This window comes from Phoxinus phoxinus (assembly GCF_949152265.1).
Source record: "Phoxinus phoxinus genome assembly, chromosome: 24".
NCBI lineage: Eukaryota > Metazoa > Chordata > Actinopteri > Cypriniformes > Leuciscidae > Phoxinus > Phoxinus phoxinus.
The window spans coordinates 21,609,428-21,634,187 of NC_136899.1; the positions used below are offsets into that span (position 1 = coordinate 21,609,428).

Genomic DNA, 24,760 nt, shown 5'->3' on the forward strand with positions numbered 1-24,760 from the left:
TTTGGATGTAGGTATAGTCAGATAACAATATTTAACAATGTATACATATATTTTTCATTTGATTGGTTCAACTGCCCGCCACCCGCCCGAATTTAAATAAAATATAATTTTTTGGCCCGTCATCTGCCCGATCCGCGGCTGTAACCGCCAACCGCGCATCTCTGTCCACCCGCCGCAACAGGCACCCCTCGCGTACAACTCCACTCGCTGACGGAGGCATCACCAAAGCAGGGGGGAAATCCAGAGCACCCAAAGAGGGCAGCAGGTCGCCAGCGGAGGCCAGGCGAGGCCCCGGGTTTAGTTGGATATCACCAGCTAGCAGGAGGATTGCCATCAGTTAGATGATCTTTCTGTGCGGTTGTTTCAAGTTCTCAGCTCCTCAGGTATTTATCCAGGTTGGTGGTTGGGTAGCACGGCCATTGTTTAAAATTTTGGCATAGACTACATGTTGGCTCCATGGGTTGAGATTGAAGCCATGACGAGCGTCGCGTTCACAGCCAGATTGTTGTTGCCGTTGTTGGCCTGAATGGCAACTTCGCACAGATAGTAGCAGTACTGCAAACACATAGTTCAAAACAAATAATCTTTGAACTATGTCGGCTAGTTTACGGTTTTTGTGTGTATATTTAAAACACAATCCGGGTTTTTTTTGTAAATTTGTCAATGTTGTTTGCGTGCGCTCCAGCTTGACCAGCCAGACTGCCATTGCTGTCCAGCCAATTCAGGAGATATGACAGAATTCATTAGTTATTGATTAACTAAATGTTACTTAAAGGGGGGGTAAAATACTTAGTTTCAGTCAATCTCATGTTAATCTTGAGTACCTATAGAGTAATAGTGCGTCCTTCATATCTCCAAAAAGTCTTTAGTTTCGTCATATTTATAAAATAAAAATACAGCTTTCCAATATCCGGAAAAAGCCGAGGTTCTTGATTCTGGGCGTGGGCGGAGCTATAGAGTCAAGCGGGAGCATCCACAACATACAAACTGCATCCACTGTTCCAGTAACACTGGGTTCTTTGGGAAGCTGAACAAGGTAAACTTTCCCTCACATCCCAAAACACACTTTTTTGGAGACATTCTTGACATCAACCATTCCTATTTAGCGCTGCTGATGATGATTTCCGGTAGTAGCGCGTCGATGAGCGCGGTCTTTCTCTCCTCTGGTCGACTTGTGCGTGAACGCGCTTTTCCGAGAGCAATGCTCATATAAGGAGTTCCACTCTGGTCTACGTCATTAGATCTACGATAGAAAAAAACCAGCCGAAACGTGTTGCAATGTTTTTGCAACCCGGAAGTATGATTTTCAGCACAGAAATTCTCTGTTATTCGTTCACAATAACTTTTCAAACTTTGGCCATTATTAGCATGAGAATCCATCTCTTTAACACTGTAAACAACTCTGAATACATGAAACACCATTGTACCCCCCCTTTAATACAATCATAAAATTATATGTAACATGTTCACACAACCAGTTATGTTTTTATTAACTCACAAATGCAACCAAAATGTATAACAAGAACGTTTAATTAAACTCTTTGAAAATTGCACACCCTCTCCCAATTGGGGCATTTTCATGTTTTTTATTCTTATTATTGTGCATTCCAAGTAATACCAATCAAACTGCAGCTGGGTTGTTTTGATTAATAATAATAATAACCTAAAAATACAGGTAAATTACAAAATTAAAGTTAATTGAAAGTATGGTTTTATAAATTAAAAGTTTAGCAGAGCAGATACAGTACATTCACATTTCATGTTTCTGAGGTAAACAAAACCAAGTAATTGCGGTTAATCTTTGTACCGTTAATCTCCTCAGCTGACAAACATTGTTGTTGTGATTAACGTACACGAAATACAGTGAGCTTTTCCCTCACCACTAAACGTGTTGCTTTAGTAAGGTTCCGTGAAAAGGTTTCAGCTTTTATTTTCCTTTTACGCCCCGAAGAAGATTTCATGGGTTCATCAAGTTTGTAGAAATTATCCATCCGATTATCCAATTATCCATTTGACGTAACTGCTCTTAGCTAGCGCGTCTTTTCAAAGTGACATCTGACCTGACTACTGCGCGTTGAGTCGCTAACACAGACTTATCGTGTTGTGTTCACCGATTCAAGGGTACTACTGCTTGTCTGTTTCTGCTGTAAAACATGAACTCGCGATGCCTTGACAGTGAACAACACCGGCTTTTGTGACAAAACGTGTTTAGGGTTCAGTCAGTCTTGTCAGGCGTCTTCAGCTGAGGAGAATAACGTTATAAAGATACAGCAGCAGACAGTACAGTGAGTATAAATACACCCTACACAATTTACACTATTATAATAACATAAAATTAAATAAGCACGGAATGTACCACTATGGCCATTTACATACCCTGGAAGTTACCTCAGTTTTTGAAACCGAAGGTTAATTTGAGATTATACTTAAACAGGTGCTAAGCTTGTTAAGTTTTGAAAATATGTATATCAGACCAGTGGCGGACTGGGACAATAATTCAGGCCGGGAATTTGACTCCACTGCCAGGCCACCTCTGCTGCTGCAGTCACCACCACCCTATTCATGTAATCTACTGGACTGATAAACTTGTAGGCTAACCCTATTAATGTAACAGGTAGACTACCAGATGCAATATAAATGAATAATAAAAAAAACCCTTAAAAACTCACTGTCCACCACCTCTAGCTCAACAGCAGGAGCATTGGCAGCTCTAGTGCTACTGTTGCTTCCTTCGTCACCTTTTCAAAATAAATAAATAAACAAACAAACATTGTAGGCTACATATTGTAGACTAGAAATGAAAAATCTAAATAACTAACACTGTATTCTTTTCCATACCATCTACTTGATTTATTTATTATTTAAACAATTTGACCCACTAACAATATTCTGTCTACTTTTTATAAATTTTTATTTATTATATAAAAAATATGCTACATGTAGACGAAACGAGACTTGACACAGCACCACTTACATATTGTTGCTCGTTTGTTGGTTTAATTTTATCTATTGTGATTATCTAAGTGATTTGTATGTAGTGTTAATTTTGTCACCTATTTTTAATTTAGTCTTAGTCTTGTGCCAAATGTCTTAGTTAGTCTTAGTTTTAGTCAACTAAAAGTCTCGTCATTTTAGTCTAGTTTTAGTCAAAAGAAACTCAAGGTATCTTAGTCAAGTTTTAGTCGACTAAAAGTCTTGTTATTTTAGTCAAATTTTAATTAGTCGTCTAATTTTAGTCAAAAGAAACTCAATATTTCTAAGTTTTAGTTAAAACATTTTAGTCTTTTTTTAAAATAACAAATTATTTCTGAGATTATTTCTGATAACCATTTCAGTCAAATAGTGTTTCACACATCTCAAATACTGGTTAAATGTCATAATTACCTGAAAAAAATGTAATAGATTTTTTTAATGCAACTAGTTTTTAACATTAATCTGTTCATAACAGATGAATATTCTATCTCCTGATGATGGCAAGTAGAGAAAATGAAGAGAGATTTTATCTTAGTTTTTATTTTATGCAAAACATTCTCGTCTTTTTTCGTCAACAATAATGCATGTTAATTTAGTCTTAGTCAGCGTTTTTGGACATTGGTGCAGTCTCGTCATCGTCTCGTCTTAGTCATGGAAAAAAAGGTCGTTGACGAACATTTTTAGTCTCGTCTCATCTGACGAAATTAACACTATTTGGATGAAAGCGTTCGTCTGCCAAATTATTACAAATATAATGTAAATGTAATCTTGACCAACCTGTTCCCTTACTGGCGAACATGGCTGAGATTTTGCAGCTTGCTGCGTCTGTGGCCAGGGCTTTTTTCCTTTTTAAACGCTCCCTCTCTGCTCCTCCTTTGCGCTTACGCTCCATTTTTTGAACTATTTAGTCAGATATTAGGCAGTGCTTCGTGACGTTGGGTGGGATTGTCATTTTCACTCCGCCATTATGATTCGTCGATTGAGAGATCCGTCAATTAATTGGTAGTTGCACACCAGCCTATCACATGCCAGGCTGATCGTCTGCACTTTTTTTTTTTTTTTTTGGCAGCCGGCAGGCCAGAACGACCGTCAGGCCACCGGGAGATGTCCCGGTGCTCCCGATGGCCAGTCCGCCCCTGTATCAGACGTTTCTTGCAGATGCTAATTTTTTTAGGTACATACATTTCTTGGTATATTATAATAAAGTAAGGTAAAAATGATTCTATTGTGTCAGGCAGGACAGAGATATGAGAGCAACATGTCGACTTCATTAGCAATAATTACAGGTCTTGGGTGAATTTGTTCACGTAGATAGTGACAGGACGTCATCTGCCAGACATCGAAGTAGATTACTCCATCAATATCTCGGAACATCTCCTGCATCACTGTATTCAGCTGCATTGCATACCAATCACTTTGGAAAATATCCTGTGAACACAGATCAGTAACAGACAATACTATAAGCATTAAAGGGGTCATGACATGAGAAACCAAATTTGCCTTGATCTTTTGGTATATAAGAGGTCTTTGTACCATCAAAACGTCCTGCAAGTTTCATAGCTTAAGACGTCCTCCCCATTATAAACGAATCATTTATTTAATCAAGCTCTAAATACAGCTCGTTCTGGATCCATGGTAAGAAGTGACGTCACGGTACGAAGTGACGTACCAGCGTTTGCATACGACCGCCTCCAGCACAAGACAACTACGCTTTAAGCGCAAGACAACTACGCTCATTTCGTATCATTGTCGCGCCCGCGCCCGCGCCCACGCGCCTCACAAGTGTTCAGTCGACGGACGGACAGCGAGTGGGTCTGTGTACAGGGATATTATGATGCCACGCAGATGTGCTGTTCCTGGCTGTGGACAAACAACATCTTTGAATACGCTGCGAAAGATCCAGACGACAGGGAAAAATGGATGCACTTTATTTGTCCCAGTCACGGCAGTGGTAGAGAACAAATCCCAAAATGATGCTGGCTTTGCCAGAAAACTGTTGCTCAAAGATAAGTCCGTGCCGACTATTCTGGGCTCAACAACGACGACGCAAACTGTAAGTAATGTATTTAAAACTGTAAACTACTTTTTAAATACGCCGAATCCGCAATGTTCTGGCTGGGGGCGTTAATAATTGATGCATAGGCACTGACGTTAGCCAATCATAACAGTGGGCGTTAACACTGAACTCTTAAAGGGTAAACACCCCCAAAACAGACTGTTTGAATCAGAGGATGAGAAACAGGGTGGGAAAAGGTAATAAATCACTACATTTTAAAAGTTTTTTGTAAAAAAAATTATAGTAATACTATAATTGCACCTAAGGGAACATAATAATAAAATAAAAAAACCCATGTCATGACCCCTTTAATATTAACTTGGTTTAGACAAACTACATTGTTTGCATTTTCTACCAGAAACAGTGCTGAGTATGTTACCTAAATATTTGTCTGTCACCTGTTATAACTGACATTTTACTTTGACCTTGTATGCCTATCTAATAGGAGGTAAACAAGGAATAGTTCATTTAAAAAAATGATTAATTAATCTATATTTCCTCATTTTTATGCTGAGCCTTATAGTCTTTTTTATTGAACAAAAAAGTTACTTATAGCAGAATGTCCAGTGAATGGTGACCATTTTTTCATGGGAAAAATAGTTACATTTCATTCTGTTTCTCTCACATAACTATCATATGCCTTCTGAAACATTGAGTCATATATGTTGAGTCATTGAGTCATTGGGCCCTATTTTAACGATCTGAAACGCAAGTGTCAAAGCGCAAAGCGCAAGTAACTTTGTGGGCAGATCCCGGCGCTGTTGCTATTTTCCCGGCGGGATAAATGACTCTTGCGCCTGGCGCAAATGTAAATGGGGTTGGTCTGAAGTAGCTTCATTATTCATAGGTGTGGTTTGGGCGTAACGTGAAATAAACCAATCAGAGCGTCCTCTCACATTCCCTTTAAGAGCAGGCGCGCTTGTTCCATGGCGGATCGCTATTATAACGGCGGATTTGCCAGCGCACGCCAGTAGTGGTTCACAGCCGAGGAGACCGACGTTCTCGTCAGGGCCGTAAAACACAGAGAAGACATTCGGGATGATGGGAGAAACCCACCCAAATTAGCTTCGGTTAAACAGGCGTAGGCTATATTTGGGGTAAATGTGTAGCCTAATCTAGATATATATATATAAAAAAAAAAATTCTAGATAGATCTTTTTCACATCTTCACGGACACAACAATGATTTCCCTCGTGTGTTAATATTCTTCCTTGTAATAATGTATGATTTGCAAAAATGAAAACTGCTGCGTCTGTTTATATTAAAGAATCAAAGTGGATGCGCGTTAACATTATGGCCAAGCACGCGCCCTTAAAATACCATATCACTAACGCGCAACGCGCCACTGTCTTTAGACTGTTCCTTTCTAAAATTGGAAAATAGCACCAGGGGAGTTTTGCGCCGAAACACGCCTCCTCTTTGCGCTGAACCGCCCCCGCGAGCGCAAGTTCATTTCCTAATTTACCGACGTGCGTCTGTGGAGGGAAAAGTCCGCTGTGCGCGGGTGCAAAATAGAAATGATACATGCGTCGGTGTTCAAAGTCAATTGCGCTGGGTGCAAGATAGGGCCCATTGAGTTATTTTACTATTAAAGTGGATGGATACCAGAGTATAAGCAAAGTAGTCTATATATAGACTACTTTGCTTATATTCTGGTATCCATCCACTTTCATAGTAAAATTATAAAATTATTAGACATTCTGCAAAACCATGGAAGACAATCATATAGGCTTGTAATGACATGATATGTCTGAATTACACATTTAAGGGATGGAATCTTGCATGAATTAGAAAATGAAGTGTCACCTCAGCACATGCATATTTGTGTTTCTAGACTTTAAATACAAAGACAGCAGGACAAATGTACCATATTACGAATACAAGACAGAAAGTTATTGCAAATGGAGTATGATTGGAAAATGAGCAATGGTACCTTTAATCCTGCAGTGTTTCCAGACTTGATGATGACAGTAGTTTTTGGTGCACGACGCAACAGTGCAACAACAGACTGACGGATTTTGGCCACTTCATGCACGTAAAATGTTAATGGGTGAAAAACCCGGTGGGCACATATGGTAAAGACAAAGACTGCATGAGGACCACCAGCTATTTCATCAATATCATTGCCGATATAATGCAAGTCGGTAATGGGCATTTTAGAAAATCTCAAAGGAACACCGTGTACCCTCCAGTGAACAATGATATTATTTTTCAACTCTACAGCCAACAGGGGTCCATCTTTATGAGGAGTGTGGAGGTCCATTCTTTTCATGTCTAAATCAAATAAGTAAAACTTACATTAGACTCAATGCTTTATTTATTTATTTCTTAACTTTGCAAAGCTGCTTTTTATTATATACCGCAGCCCCCTAAAATATATGAGCACTTAAGGAATAGTACGCTTAAAAAATTATATTCTGTCATAATTTACTCACTCTCATTGTAACAGTCACCAGCTGGAGTGCCCTTGAGAACCACCAGAGGGCACTCCACATCAGACTATTATTACTCCCTCACAAACTACATTTCCCATAACTCACTGCTCGGACTCATCATCACTGATCACATTCACCTGTGTCTCATTATCTTGTTTAGCTCATCCCCATATAAGCCTGGTTCACTCAGTAACTCACTGCAAAGTTTGTGTGTGTCATACTGCATTTCTGAGCATTTTCCCTGGTTTCCTGTCGCTTGGATTTCTTGCCTGTTCTGTGGATTACTCTCTTGCCTCTGACCCCTGCCTGTTTTGTTTTGTTGTGTTTGTTTGTTTGTTTGGACTGCCTACCTACCTGTGTTTTGACCTATTGCCTGTATTTTGGCTTACGCCTTTGGATTGCCCATAAATAGTAGCATTTGGATCTCACCTTCGAGTCTCGGAGCAGTTTCATGACACTTATGTTGTTCCAAACATGTATGACTTTATTTTTCTGCAGAACACATAAGATGATATTAAATGTTTGAACAGTATTTGTCTATAGAATGAAAGTCATTGTGATCTAAATGTATGAAAATCTTATTTTGTGTTCCACAAAAGAAAGCCAGTCATACAAGTTTGCAATAACATGAGGGTGAGAAAATTATGACAGAAAATTTATTTTGGGGTGAACTATCCCTTTAAAATGCACTGATTAATTTGCATGTCTGAATGTCATTGCAAATTCTTTATGAACCATTTTTGCAATAACAGTTTGCAATGAAGAAAATAATTACCCTGTTAAAGAGTGAACAATTTAAGTCACTGAACCGCCACTGAATAATAATAAAAAAAAGGTCACTTGGTTTAATATTTTGGTGTAATGGCAAGACATTCATGCATTTGTTGATGAAGCATCCAAATACTTTTTTGGGCCTCTGTGTATGAACAACTTGCCTGGCACCGTTGTTTCTAAATACTCAAACCACTGCCTTGTGGTGGAGTCTCCCATCAAGTAGACGATCTTGTTTTTAAGACAATTTCCCATTTGTGAAGAATTGAACTGTTGGGACTTGCACACAAAAGACTTCCAGACAGATTTAATATTATCGGTGGAGATTTTAACTGTACCCTCGACCCTGTTTTGGACAGATCCACCCAAATTGATACAACCCATATACAAACTAGAAAAACGATAATTGATTATATGAAGGATCTAAGATTAATCGAAGTTTGGAGAATGCTAAACCCAAATAGAAGAGAATATTCCTGTTACTCAAGTTCCTATAAAACTCACTCGCGCATAGATTATTTTATAATATCAATGGAACTATTGTCTAATGTGAAAAAATGCTGGTATAATAGTATAGTAATTAGCGATCATGCTGCAGTATCTATGGATATACATTGGGGTAGATTTCAGCATTGTTCTAGATGGAGGTTGCAAACTTATTTGTTACAAGACTCAGCGTTTATTACATTTGTGGGGAATTGTATTGATAAATATTTTGATCTAAATACGAATGAAACTACGGCAAGTATTAGATGGGAAGCGTTTAAGGCGTACATAAGAGGAGAAATTATTAGTTATACAAGTGCTAAAGCCAAACAAAATAATCAGGAATTACAAAAACTAGAGGATCAAATTAAAAAAGTTGAAATTGAAATAAGTATTGATAATAACCCTGAAAAATTACATAACCTGTCTGTCATGAGAGCTAACTATGATAAATTAACAACCGACAAAGTGGCTAAAAGCTTAATGTGGACTAGGCAAACATACTATGATCAGAGGGAAAAAGCAGGTAAGCTATTGGCCTGGAGGATAAAGAAAATGCAATCTGAAAGAACAATTAACTCTATAAAGCTGAAATCTGGTAATTTAACTATGGACTCAATAGAGATAAATAATAATTTTAGAGACTTTTACCAGCAGTTATATAAATCAGAATATAAAGCAAAAAATAAAACAGTTCAGAAATCTTTTCTAGATCAGCTGCAATTTGAGACCATATCAGAAGATGAGAAAACAGCATTAGATAGTCCATTAACAATAGAAGATCTTAGTGAAGCTATAGGGGATATTAACAGCGGTAAAGCGCCAGGGCCGGATGGGATTCCAATAGAATTCTACAAAATATTTAAAAAACAGCTTATAAGACCATTACTTGACATGTATGAGGAATCATTTATTACTGGAAGGCTCCCAGATTCATTAAGACTGGCTATAATAACTATAATATTAAAACCAAATAAACCCCCAACTGAATGCTCATCGTACAGACCAATTAGTTTAATGGGATGCGATACAAAAATACTTTGTAAAGCACTTGCTAGAAAATTAGACAAATACCTTCCCCAATTAATTATTGACGATCAACAAGGCTTTGTTCAAAAAAGACAAGGTTATCACAATATCAGAAGAGTCTTGAATGTACTATATGAGAGACACAATGAAAAAGACACCGCAATGTTATCAGTAGATGCATGCCAAGCATTCGACAGAATAGAATGGGACTATCTCTTTGATGTTCTTCCAAGATTTGGATTAGGTGAAACGTTTCTGAAGTGGATTCGGCTGTTATATACGGACCCAGCTGTTGAGATACTAACTAATAACACCATCTCAAGATCATTCAATCTGCAGCGATCCACCCGTCAGGGGTGTCCTCTGTCCCCACTGTTGTTCGTGTTGGCAATCGAACCCCTAGCTATATGGCAGTGAGAGAACATACAGGAATATCAGGCATTACAATTGGGGAGAAGGATCATCGTATCTCCTTATTTGCAGATGATATTATATTTTTTCTCACTAATGTGAAAAGTAGTATTTCCAATTTGATGAGATTAATCGAAAATTTTGGAGAGTTTTCTGGATATAAAATTAACAACTCTAAATCAGTATTATTATTTCTAAATAAGGAAGAAAGACATAGACCCGTAATAAATACCCCCTTTATGACAACTACGGAAGGCTTTAAGTATTTAGGTGTCAAAATTACTCCCGACCTTAGTGAAATCCTCTCAATAAATTACGATCCCCTGGTGGAAAGAACCACTGAAGCATTGAAAAAGTGGTCAAATTTACCAATATCCATGATCGGACGAATTAACATAATTAAAATGTCTATTCTACCCAAATTCTTATACTTTTTTCAAACACTCCCATTGCCATTACCAAACATGTTTTATGAGAAACTTAACAAACTAATTGCTCAATTTATCTGGAATGATAGAAAAGCTACTTCGCCTTAAGCTATTACACCTGCCCTATGAAAGGGGAGGGCTTCAACTTCCGAATTTTAGATGGTACTATATGGCTGCCCAGCTGACTTCAGCATTAAACAATTTTTCTACAACAGTGCCTCCAGCTTGGGTAGACATTGAACAAGAGTCCATCCCAGATATGCCATTAAAAATGTATCTATACTCCTAAGATATTAAGTCATTGAAGAAGAAAACAAAAAACCCTTTCCTTAAAAATACTGTTTCAATCTGGCACGCTGCACATAAGCATATTGGTGATATGCCGAGATTATCCCAATTTACTCCTATTTGGGGTAATAAACAATTTATACCTGGTAATAAAGATGGTGGATTTAAGTTATGGAATATAAGAGGCATTCAGAAAATTATGGATCTATATGAAGATGGTGTTTTACTTTCATTTGATCAGCTGTGCCAGAAATATACAATCCCCAAAAAGCATTTTTTTAAGTATTTGCAGTTGAAAAGTTACATGTTATCAAAAGAAGAACAGATAATCTGTATGCCATCTTTATCAAAATTAGAAGAAATAACTCTTGTAAATCTAGAAGGCAAGGGTCACGTATCTGTGTACTATAATTTAATGGCCAAACACAGTACTGAATCAACATTGGACAAATTAAATGCCTGGAAAATGGATATAAATGAAGATATAGATGAGGCGGACTGGAAATATGCATGTCTTAAAGCACAAACACAGACAATAAATACAAGGTTTAAATTACTTCAATATAAATGGTTAATGAGAACTTATATAACACCTGTCAAACTTCATCAAATGTCCTGTAATATTCCAGATGTGTGTTCTAAATGCTTGGATAATAAAGGTACATTATATCATTGCCTCTGGGAATGTCCAAAAATACAAAACTTCTGGAAGGAGATTATAAAATGTATGTCAAACATGTTTAACATTATAATTCCTTTGAATGTAAAACTTTGTATTCTTGGAATATATCCAATGGACTTTATACAAACACCAAGACAGATTAAACTTATAGACTTTGGTCTGCTTCAAGCCAGAAGAGCTATTGCATTATGCTGGAAGAGTATGGATGCTCCATCCATGAAAATGTGGATAAAGGAGATATCAAACTGTATCGGACTGGAAAGGCTAACTTATATTGCTAAATGCAAGAGGAAAGACTTTGATCAGCTGTGGGAGCCATACATAAATATCATGTAAACTGGGAATGTAGATCGTACGGAAAAAGACTCTGTAAACACTGTTTGTAACAAATTCATGTTTTATTATTTACTTATCTCTTTTTATTATTATTATTTTTATATTTTATTTTTATTTATTATTATATATATATATATTTTTTTTTTTTAAGATTTTTTTTCTTTCTTTTAAGAAGTGTAAATTGAAGATGTATATGTGAAAGGGTGTAAGCATGTGTACTTGTTCTGTGGTTATAAAATGAGAAAAGAACAATAAACATATTGAAAAAAAAAAAAAAAAAAGACTTCCAGACATCTTTCAGATAAAAGCCTGCAGGAACTGGAGTCGTCATATCTGATCTGCATCTCTCCATTGTGTCTAAAGCAAATAAACATTTACCTGAAGAAACTGTACCATATTTATGGTAACTTGCAACAACTAAATTTGATTTTAGATTATATCGGTCCTGATATATGAACATACCGATGCCTGTAGTGTTGGGAAGGACATTTATGATTTGTGTGTCTCCAGTAATAGCAACATTTGTTAATTTCCTGTGAAGAAAAAAAGAAGAAGCTTTTTCTAGTTATACAATTCCTCTGTAATTCATTTTGAATCATTTCCCACTTACTTTGTGAAAATTTGCTTCTCAAAAGGATTTAATGGGTTTTCGTAAACTCCGTAAGAGTGATGAACCAGTTTGTCACAAGAAAGTTGCTTTGGTCTCTCACACTGCCACACCGTCCCTGTTTTTACATCCTTATACTCACAGCAGCAGTTGCCTTTACTCCAACTTCCATCTGCACCCCACTTAAGATTACATTCTACTACTTCACGGATCCTGGTTTTATCGGGTCCTGGCCCTTCAAAGTAGCCATTATAGTGGCTGCGTGGGAATGAGGACTTCCTGTATTTTTTAAGAATCTGCACAACCTCACTGGAGTGCTGTAGACGTACATACACTTGTGCCTGACCTTCCCAGGGCAGAAGAAGAGCTACAGAGTAAGTCCCATTACGGTGATCCACAACCTCCCCGTACACACTCGCCTTCAAGAAGAACAGAGAAGGTTAAGTGTAATGCAGAAAAAGAATGTCTGTAGGTAAATCCAATTTTAAAGCATATAAAACGAACACTTTATAATAACTGCACACTATTAATCATTAGTTAAGAATTAGTAAACAGTTTAATTCATAATTTGTAAAGCATTAATCAACATTAATAGGCAGTTTATAAATACAGCTATAAATGTTTTATAAAGATATCTATAATGTGTTTAATAATTGTATTTTCTTACTTTGTTAATGATCAATTAATAATTTCTAAATTAAGTATAGCATTATTTTCAAACCAGTTATTTAAGAGTTGTCAGTGGTTCATAAGATCACTTAGAAAGTGTAAGTAAATGTAGTAAATTCAGGTAGTATTTAAGCATTTAGTAGTGGTCAGTTAAGTCTTTTTGTGAGCTCATCTAAAGTGAGGACTATTTATTCCTTGTAAAGCATTTACAGAGGAGATTTAAAGGCTCATTTATCTTTTAAACAGAAAAAGGAAACAAACACAACAGTGATACAGAGCATAGAAATATTTAACAGCCTTTAAATCTCCTTTGTAAATGCTTTACAAGGCATAAATAGTCCTCACTTTTGATGAGCTCACAAAAAAATTGCTAAGTGACCACTACTAAATCCTTTATAACTACCCGAATTAACCCTAAATTACACTATAAATACATGTTAATAACGCATTTATTAGCACACTAAGTAACTATTACTATGTCTGAATAATATTACATTTGCTGTTGTGCGCAACACATCGCTCATACACTCTAAAAAATGCTGGGTCGGATTTTTGATATCTGGAATGGTTTGGCCGTGGCGAGGAAAGGGAGGGAGGGAGGGCACACACACAGACAGCCCCCCCTTTTCTGTGTGTGTTTGGAGGGGAGCAGAAAGACTCACACTGATACAAGCTCTAAAGCAGACTTCTTCTCGACAGTCAAAGCGGGGTTACGTTATTGCCCATCGTGCACAGGAACCCGAAAGGCAACAGGGTGGCGGCTTTTTATATTTATATATATATAAATAAATAAATATAGCTGCAAGCAGCGATGGAGGGCCCAAGCCGGTGGCAGCGCCAGCCCGGTGCCTTTAGTGTAACTAAAGGCACCAGGGTGGCGGTGCCACCGGCTTGGGCCCGTAATCGCTGCTTGCAGCTATATTTAAGTTTATTCTTTAAAACACATGCTTGCTTTACTGTAAGTGTTGTATGAAAACACTTAGGTTAAAATGTTGTATATTCTATGCATTCTAGGCTATGCATCTTGTGTAAACTGGAATAATTGATTTACTGGAATTGCATAGCAATTTCAAGTTGCATGTGTGACTAATTTGAATTTGTTTGTCTCCTTTTTATACAGTGGCGTAGACAGGGGAGGGGCCATGGGGGCACTGGCCCCTCCTGAAAACTGATTGGCCCCCCAGTGTGCCCCCACCAGTGATGCGCGGGTCAATGTATAAACAACCCGCACCAGACCGACGTTTTCAACTAACCCGCCCGCAACTCGGACCGCAAAAAAAAAGAAAGAAAATATTGTACCCGACCCGCTTCCTGACTCGCGTTTTTTTTAAGTAGCTAGTAAATGCTTATCGTAGCGTCATTAGGCCATAGACGGAGGAACTAGGGGTGCGCATTTTTCTGAATGCTGTATGATATAGGCTAGCCTAGTGTTTTGTAATAAAGGCTTGATTTATTCATTTATTTCGTTTCATTTTATTAACAATTAAGATGCTGCATGTGTTTATCCAGTCTAATCGACTTGTGCGTCTCTCCCCGGACTTTCCCAACAAAAATCCCCCCGCCCCCCTCTCAGCAAATAGCCTATAATAAACTGACATTACTGAGCTATATGCGTTTAAAAGTAGCCTAAAATGGCACAATGGCATTGCTCAGTTCAACGTGTTGGGAAATCGGGCATTTTGTCCCGCGTCAGCTTTTATTCAAAAGTTAATAACGCGCTCAACATTCAAAAGGTAAATAAGGATTTCCCTCTTTCATCTCTGCAGACTGCTCGTGCGTCATCCTCGCGCAGTTATTCAGCCAATAAAGTGAAGTAGACCTATGTATTTCATAGAACATTGTGTCTAGGCCTACTATATAAATGACAAATGTTTAATTGGCATCTTTATTTCAAACGACCCGACCGACCGCGACCCGAATATCATTAAAAATATTTTTGGATGACTCGTAACCGCGGGTGACCGCATGAGTCATGACGCGGAACAACATGGGTAACGTTAGAGGAGAATCTACGAATATTGTTTGTTGGGTAAACACCAGAAACATAAACCTATTATAAGCCACATTATACATGAACTACATCCACTGTATTTTAGTCTGTAGGACAGTGGTTTTGTTGTTGTTGTTTTTGTTTATTTGTTTGGTCAGTATTACAGTTGTGAGGCTAAAATAGAGTTGTATGTAATTTCTATATCTTGATGTTTACTTTTCTTGTTGTACAACAAGATATTGTAGTTTTGTTTTGCTATGCTGTGTGGCACAATCAGGCGAATCGTGTGTCAAACAAAGTTAATGAAATGAGTCTCAAATTTGGTGTGTAGTGTGTACTGTGTTTTCACAGAAGTGACAAAACGTCCTTTGATGACATCCAGAAACATTCTCAAAAAAAAAAATCATAAATAAATAAAAATGCATGATTAACCCTTGTGCATTGTTCAAATTATCATCCTTTCGTTATGTTCGTGGCTGAAAACAGCCCCAACAGCACATAAGGGTTAAATAGCTAAATAAATAATTAATACTAAAATAACACTGGATTAATTAAGCCATTCTAAACTGTTTCTAGAATTCACATATTTTACGTTAAACTAAAGCTACCTTTTTTGAAAAAGTAGCTATCTAACAAAGTAGCCTATTGATATATGATATTTTACAATCAATATGCTCAAGACTAATTAGCCTTCCTCTACATAAGTAGATTTGGTCTATTCATCAATGCAAATTTATTGCAACTGCTGATATGCTAATTGAATAGGATGTGGGAAAAAAAGATTTATTATATAAAATTTTATTACAGTTATATGAATTCATTAATTGTGTTTATTATATGAATGATTCATATAATTATGCATTTATATAAATAAGGCTATTCTATTATTATTTGTGAGTTGCACACTAATACATTGGATTATTTTATTTATTACAGTTTTTCTTTCACTTTTGTAAAGTGAAAAGTTAATATAAATTGTATTTTATTGTTTTGATTTAGAGCAGTGAATAACTGCTATTAAAGGGCACCTATTATGGAATTTTGAAATTTACCTTTCATGTAGTGTGTAACATAGATCTAAGTGAACAAAAACATCCTGCAAAGTTTGAAATATGAAAGTGCACCGTATATAAAGTTATTGTCTTTCAAAAGTAAGAGTCGACTCTGAGTCATTTTTATGAATCGTTAGAAGACCGAAGCTTTTTCTCTGACTAGATGACGTCAACTTGTCAAGTTATTTGAATACGATACGCCCACTTATTGCGCTCCAAGGCCAGCAGGGAAAATATCATGGCGACGAGACGCTGTGTTCTGAAGTGCGGCTCAAAAGCAAACTTTTTTCATCTGCCCAAGGAGGAGCATTTGAAGACTAAGTGGCTACAATTCACTATACCACAGAAGTATAGTCCGAGCCTTGTGCTTTGTTTGCGTCATTTTGAAGACGATTGCTTTTTAAATGCAATCAAACTTGGATTCGCGAGCCGGCTGATATTGAAGGAAGGTTCAGTTCCAAGTGTATTTGCATCAGCTTCCTCCTCCGTATCACAACCTGTAAGTGTTATTAATAATTTTTGCTTTTATATTTTATGTAGCATGCTTAATAATTATTTTGTTTGTTGTGTAAGCACCGTTTAGCTTCTAGGTCTTCAATGACAATTGTATTGAGATATGTGAATTGTTTGTCGTTGTTTTCGGAGTTGTCTAAAGAATAGAGTAATAACTGTAACGTAACTGCATTTTTTTTTTTTGTAAAAACGTGATGTTTATGCATCGGGCTAACGCAAACAAAGACTGATTGTGCTTTTACAATATGAACTCTGGGCTATGCTCGCTAACATAACATTAAATTATTTATCTTATTTTTCGTTTTTTACTACAAACTATAAAGCAGTGGACTATAATCATTATTATAATACAATTTAATTGATAAAAGCATCATTGTACTCCATGTTAAAAATAAGTATTATCTCTGTAAACACTGCTGGGTCATCTGACCAATCGCAGATTAGCGTTGCGCAAAGGAGGGGTTTGAAAAACGAGTCGTTAAACGAATCATTTGGGAGTCGGTGAGCAAATCAGGTAAAAATAAATGCATATTATACGAAAACAAAAGTGTTTTTTGTCATTGCATGCATGTACAACTGTTGTTGGGGACTCCCTAAACAACATTAGGAACATTTTAAATGTCATAATAGGTGCCCTTTAAAAGATAATAGGGTATCACTGTTTATTGCTGATTTTAAAGCTTACTGAACTTGAAATGATTTGGATATCTACAGTTCTACATAAATACACAACATAAGAATGGCCCCTCTGTAATAATTGTGGCCCCTCTTGTGCCCCCCAGTTGAAAAAATCCTAGAATCGCCCCTGTTTTTATATTCCTTTTATATTCCTTGTCTCCTTTTTATTCCATATAGCTGCAGTAAAACCATTTTCAGGAGCATAGAATTGCCATGTGGCTACAATGTTAATCACAATTTGCATTAACCATGAAAATCTGAGGGGTTTTCTGGGTCCTGGAGGTGTTCTGACATGCTCTAACATTTATGCTTATTTCTGTTACTTGTGACATTTTCATGGCTAAACTCGTATTACACTGTATTCAGCACAAACTCTGCTACAATAATATGTGACCCGCCACGGAAAGTAAGGACACAAGTCGGCAGCACAACTTTTGAGCAAAATGAGAAAGAAGTGGTGATTTTCGCTTTTTTGCAGAATCTGTTAGTTGAGATCACGAAGAAGCCTCTCCATGTTTTAGATATCAATATTGGTATATTTAAATTGTACATTTTTAGGTTGAAATCGGCTTGTTTTGTGAGATTTTATCTCGCAGTAGGGGCGTGTCATTGTCTGTGTGTATTTCCATACTGTCACGGTTGGTAGATCCACTGTCTCATTCTAGTCTGTGTGTTTACGTGTGTGTGTGAGGGCGTGGGTGTGTCTCGGTTCATTCATTGTTTCATGTGGGCGCGGTCACTGATCATCTGATTAGTGACAGCTGAGGGTAATCTCATTTGCCTATTTAATGCCCTGTCTTCCGTCTCATGTTTGTCAGATCGTTGTTTGATGTTCCTCGTCTGCGTGCCGGTTCCTGTCTCTCCCTCGTGTTCGCCTGTACTGCACTGCACTGGACTGGAATTCACCGCCGATCTCTCCACGGATTCACCACGGACTCTTCACCTGCACTCTCACCACGGATCGCCTGTCTCAGCCCCTGTGTCACGCTCTCCTCCTAGCTGTGTTCCTGGCGATACCCGCAGGAGGAATCCGTTTGCCTGTCATCTACCCAGAGTATTCATTATTCAATAAACATATTTTGCACTCGCACTTGTTTCCTCTCAGTTTGTCGTTACACATACTGGATAAGCCGGCTTTTGTTTCTTTTGTTATTGCCCCCGCCCTCCAAGGGAACAGCGTGGTAGGACTGGGCGATGTAATATCGATATAAAAAATATATTGATATATTTTTTAAATGGGATATGGAATTAGATCATATCGCATCGATATAGTTCAAAGTTGCGCTGTGATCCTTGCTGCAAGCAAGATGCTGCGTGCTTTTGTAGCAGTCTGCGTCTCAACAGCCCAGTGTACAACGCGACTAATACTCACATTAAATGTTTACGCAGAGGAACAGGACACTGCAGTTCTCAAAAGTTCATTATTTGCATGTGCTTTAAAGCCTTGCCGGTTAAACATGTCATTCGCTGCTGAAGCGCTGTTATAATGCGCTTTTCTGCGCGCAAACAGCCGACGCGCACATGCACTAGAAGCCTGTCTAACAGCGCCTGGATACTGGACTAAGTTATCTTTCGAGTCTTTTTGAGCTAATACTGTCAAATACACTCAAGGTTTACATAAAGAAAGTTGGTTATGTCTAAATTGAGAGAAATCTGCTTGTCATATTATGCGTACATATTAGACGCGTTGCTTTCAGGTCTTAAAGAGACAGTAGCCCTAATAGTAAACATGCAGCTTGTCCTTAAAGGGATTGTTCACCCAAAAATAAACATTTTGTCATTCTTTACTCACTCTAATGTTGTTCCAAACCTGTATTTATTTATTTATTGTGCTGAACACAAAAGAAGATATTTGGAAGAATGTGGTTAACCAGACAGTTGCTGGTCCCCATTGACTTCCATAGGAAATAAATATAGAAGTCACTGGGGAACATCAACTGTTTGGTTACCCACATTCTTCCAAATAACTTCAACAGAATAAAGAAACATATTCAGGTTTAAAACAACTTGAGAGAGTAAATGATGACAATTAACTAAACATTTGGGGAGAACTATCCATTTAATGTTAATAAAACAACATGTGCTTTACAGCTTTACAGGGGGAGCTTTACAGGGGGTATGGCTTATCTAAATGAGATGTAAATGAGCCCTATTGTCACTCCCAGCAGCAGAGAGGTGAGAACTGCTCAATCTTTAGAGGCAGATTTCTCCACTTTGAATTTTTTTGAGTGCCTACCTTCAAATGGCCACAACTTCAAACACATTATTTAACACACTGAACTAAAGACAGAGACTTAACCAGTCACACACCTTTGTGCCGTTCCTGAAACATAGTACATACCTGTCATTTCCAAGGTGTTTGATTTTTCACTTTACCATGTCTCATGTCGAAGTCAGCAGGACTGGTACCTAAAAAACAAAAAAACAAACAAAAAAAAAACCTGTAAACATGCTGATATCAAGAGAAACTAGGGCTGCACAATTGAATTGCTGGAATACATTTTAGATTTGTTCTGGTTAAAATTGATTTTTTAAAATTACAAAATACACACACACACACACACACACACACACACACACACACACACACACACACACACACACTATATATATATATATATATATATATATATCATAAACACCAGGTTTGTTGTGCCTTGTAGGCATATACGTGCAGGGCTGCATAAAATAATAATAACAATAGTATAACAGGCATCGTTAAAAAGGAACACTTCAGTAACACTACACTAGAGAAAACTATATTGATTATCATATGTTACTTAAAATGTTTACAATCGATATGACGTTATGAAATGAGATTGGAGTAAAAATATGGTGCATTTTGCTTTTCAAACGCACGTTGCGCGACTGACTCAAACTCGCAGCGCGTGCAGAGAACATTTACTGAAGCAACGAGCAACAGTTCAATGGCAATGTGAAGTTTATGCAACAATAACACTAACTTATATAATTCGGAATTATTTCTTACCTTAAAATATTTATTGTCTTCAAATCGCATTCATCTTCTTCTGATGTAAATCCAATAAGTTCACAGCTAGCGTGTCTTCCAAACTCGACGTACAACAGAGGACTGAAGTTTGGCGCTTTGTTTTTGAGGTAATGAGCGCATTCGTGTGACGCGTGCACGATTGCATGTCAATATATTTTGCGCGTGTGGGTGTGGTCACATTAAAACTAATGAGCAAGCGTTAGAGAAACTGGATATCTTGTTGGTTTTATACAAATTAGTTAGAGAATATTTGTTTTAATTTTGAATCAGATAATTTAAAACTACACACTTAAATGTATATATAAAGATATAGAGCTCATAAATGTGTGACAAGTATTCGCTGAGTTTTGTTTATGTTCAGAGACGTGCTCAAGAAAAAAAAGTTCACGAGATGGAGAGGCAGAAAGCACAGTATTTTAAGTCTATTCAGCTGCTACCCAGCAAACACATTTACGTTGTGGCAACATCTCTGGCACGTTGCATTTCTGCTATGGCAACATTGTAACAACGTAGAATTGTAAGACGCGTCAGGGATGTAGCAACGTTGCTGCGCGACATTCAGCAACTGAGAGACGATGTTCGGACATTTTTTTATATGCTGCTAGATATGTATCCCCCAATTAGCAATTTGTTGGATAACTATTATACTTTTTAAATATTGTTTATCCTTATTATTATTTAATGGGGCTATCAGTAAATTAGCCTAATTATAACTGAAAGTGTACACTTTGTAGAGAAAATTACAGAAGGTTTCGTTAATTCAACTTTATTAAAACTGCATATGGTAGGCTAATCAAATTGCACTTCCAAAAGTCATTTGTGAAAAAAGAAAAAAAAAAGAAATAAACGAATATACAAATTTATTTTAAGTATAATAAATAAAACATAAAAAGCAAAGGCAGATCAGAACATTTAATGAACAAAACTGGGTTCTGTATGGCAGACAGTAGTCGAAAGCCGGCCAATAAAGGTCGGTAACCGGACGGAGAAACATCCACAAATCAAATCAAAAACTAAAACAGAGCGAGCGAGGCTACATTAGTCACATTAAATTAAAATTGTAGCTTGTGTTTGATAGCTGAGGCTAAAATAAACGTAATACTCACGTATCCTTGATCGATGATGAATGAGAACACAATGAGCCCAACAGGTGGTTGGAATTTAAAAGGCTGATTTTCACGCTTCAGGGCAGTGACGAGTACATTATGTAGTCCAGTGGTTGTCCAGACACCATAGGCACACGGTGGTTTAATGTCAACATTGTGACAACGCTGTAACAACCTTCACCACACAACGTAGTTAAAGCAACCTTTTTTAGTTGTTAGAGTTGTTAAAACGTTGTTAGAAGGTCGGGTACATTGTGCGCCGGCGTGATTGCCGACCCCAGAGGGTTAACTGAAACATTGGTGTGGAAAGATTTTGAGCCAGATCACACCTCATACTCACATTCTCATGCTGGCTCCCTGTTACAACAACAGGACCACATTTGCATCACAATTGTAAGCTGTATTTATAAACTGCTTTTTAATGTCTATAAATGCTTTATAAATTATTAATTAACTGTTTACTAATGCTTAACTAATGATTAATAGCGTGCAGTTTTTATAAAGTGTTACCTATAAAACTATAATATATAAAATGTTGTAAATAAAATTATTATAAAATAATATAAATCAAACACACCTTTAGCTCTGAATTGAATAGCTTTGCTTTGAAAAAATCTCCTCCATATCTTTTCAGGTTCTTGTTGTGGTCTCTGGCTGTGATGGTAACAGATATTTTTTCTCCCACTTTGTAACTCTCCTTGAGTCCCACAATAGAGAAAGTTGAGTGGACTGGGCTTGTGCTCTGATCCAGCTGAGTGATTTCTTGATCTGGACCGGGCCAGTCCAGAGCTTTCTGTAGCCTATCCCACTCCTCTTCACTGATTCCCATGTCATGAGTGGATATTGTGGGTGAAGAATCATTATTTCGAGGAACTGGTTTAGGTCTGAGGAGCTGAAATGGTCTTTTTTGAATCCCACCGTTCAATCCCCATAGAACCTGAGAGAGGACCAGGATATCAATCACACCAAATTCCACTCTGTTTAATGTCCATTGTGGATAAAGATACTTTCTGGATAATACTAGAAAAGATATGTGGATATTTAGGCGGTTGGTGAAATCTACAGTATATAGCCTACAGTACAGTAGCTCAAACATAAGTTGCCTTTACACAACAAGTCAGTATGGAACAGCACAGGGAACTGAGTTCTCATCTGACTCGCTTCCATACCTGCCAACATGTACGCATTTTTCGTACTCGGCACGCATTTTGACCCATAAGTCTGCTTGTACGATTGGCTGCTCTCTGTGTACGCATTTTGTTGCTTCTCGCATTTCGCCGATTTCAGTTTCAAACAAATAGCTAATTAACTGGAGATGTTTCTTTTGTATTAGGTAGGCTACATCCGTGCCGCACAATGTTTCAAAAAGTGGTAAGGACAATCACCCTGGCAAAAAGTGGTGTTGACATGCCCCACCGTCCCACCTGCAAATTATATGGGCAGGACTGATGCAGAACTTCTTTACAGCAGTCAGTTATTCACAAATGCTAAGAATGTTGATCATCATCAGATAGACCATTCCACTATGCAATCCATACAGAAGGCGTTGTCTTTAAACTCTTGTTGTGACACGAAAATGTCGAAATTAGTTTTTTTGACAAGTTCATTTAACTTAGTAACAGATAATCGACTCTCAGTAAAATGTTTTATCGATTATGAGATCATACAGGAATAAAAATAAGTCTATATGTATTACACCATAATAATAAAATAATATTGAAGTAACCTATTGAATTGCAATTTGAGTTGGGATGACAGAAAGAGGAATTCCTATTTAGCCTATTATTCCTTTTTGGTGTTTGTTTTTCAGCTATAATTTTCTAAACTAAATTTAATAGTCAGAACAAGTCCTTCACAACGTGTTCAGACAACTTTTTCAGACATAAAAATAAATGTCAAACATAAAAAAATCCATTGATTCCTGCTAAGACCTATACATGTACAGCACATTTCTACTGTCTTAAATTAAATTCTGCATTTTGTTAGCAGATTTATGATTTATGATTGGAATTGACAATTAGAGCTGAATGCACACAGCCCTTTTGTCTTATTCATATAAACGCTTATTCTTTTTTAAAGTCAGATTTTTTTAATGTATGCATTTTCTTCTGAACTTACCAGACAGGACGATGTCCAAAGAAAACATGCCAGTAGTAATATATATTGTCCTAACCTGCGGACTGAAGATACACAGAAAAAGTGTAATTTCCAAATTTTGAGATTTTTTTATTTATTTTTTGACAAATATCATGTTCATAAACTACTGATTACCTGGTGGATTTGATGTTTTTGTGGATGGTACGACCATGGCTAAGTCTGTTGCTCTTTAGAATAATTTTAAGTCTGCTTGTGAGTGAAGTACATTCACCCAACTCCAAACCAATATCCTGTTAAACTGGCCAGACTGCTCTGAAAATGAGACCTTCCCCCCAAATTATGTGAAAGATCACTAGCTACAAGGTTTAGGCAGTTTGGCTTTGTTTGATTTGATCAACATTAGATTCTAACTGTTTTTTTTATTGTTTTTATTCTTGCTATGGGAACAACGGAATTCAGCAATTATTATTAGCAATTAAATTGTTAGCAAAAATCCACCAAGAGTTTAAACGCTGTGTCTCTGTTGCACTTTCACAACATTTTTTGAGAACGTGTCACGCATACTCAATGCTTGCTCAAAAAAAAAGTTGGTTGCTCTATATCCTCGAGCCCCAGGCAGCCACAAACATTGACAGTGACATTGACAGAACTTGACAGGTCAGCACTCTACTGTTGCCACACCCACCCCTCAGTTGAACTGCTGAGGTTGTTGTCAACTTTTTTGTTGTTGTCATGACAGCGCACGCACTTGCATACCAGACACACTGGGAAGGAACTTTTAGATGCGCGTTTTCCAATTAGATGCGCGCTTTCTCTTATCTTTCTTCCTTATTTGATTCAGATGCTGGAGAAAAGGTTTGAGTCCTAAAGGTGTCCCCAGAACACTGAACAGTTTTTTTCCCTGCGCCTGCCTTTACTAACATGCAAGTTCACCATCCTTCCTCCCCCTTCTCGTTCCGTAAACCTCTGGAGTTGTGTGAGTTAAGACTTTTTTTTTTTTTTAATGTTCCTGTGGTGTTGAACAACTACAATTCCTGTTAATCCTATAATTTTATATTATAAAATTATGAAAAATAAATAAAAATAAATAGCTAAAAAAAATGGTAAGTGTATCTGTCAATTCATTGAATGTTCAAAATATTA

General features: G+C 37.2%; 1 protein-coding gene across 1 annotated transcript; it reads right to left on the reverse strand.

Annotated features, from left to right (window-relative positions):
* Positions 1–12,065: 12,065 nt before the first annotated feature.
* On the reverse strand, positions 12,066–23,865 carry LOC306992405 (NXPE family member 4-like). Its single transcript, XM_079601249.1, has 8 exons — positions 23,792–23,865; positions 23,639–23,700; positions 22,098–22,457; positions 21,521–21,877; positions 19,746–19,813; positions 12,506–12,921; positions 12,358–12,428; positions 12,066–12,252 (listed from the first exon to the last, which is right to left on the reverse strand). The coding sequence occupies exons 1-4, from the start codon at positions 23,826–23,828 to the stop codon at positions 21,857–21,859; spliced, it is 480 nt and encodes a 159-aa protein (XP_079457375.1). The 5' UTR covers positions 23,829–23,865; the 3' UTR covers positions 12,066–12,252; positions 12,358–12,428; positions 12,506–12,921; positions 19,746–19,813; positions 21,521–21,856.
* Positions 23,866–24,760: the final 895 nt, after the last annotated feature.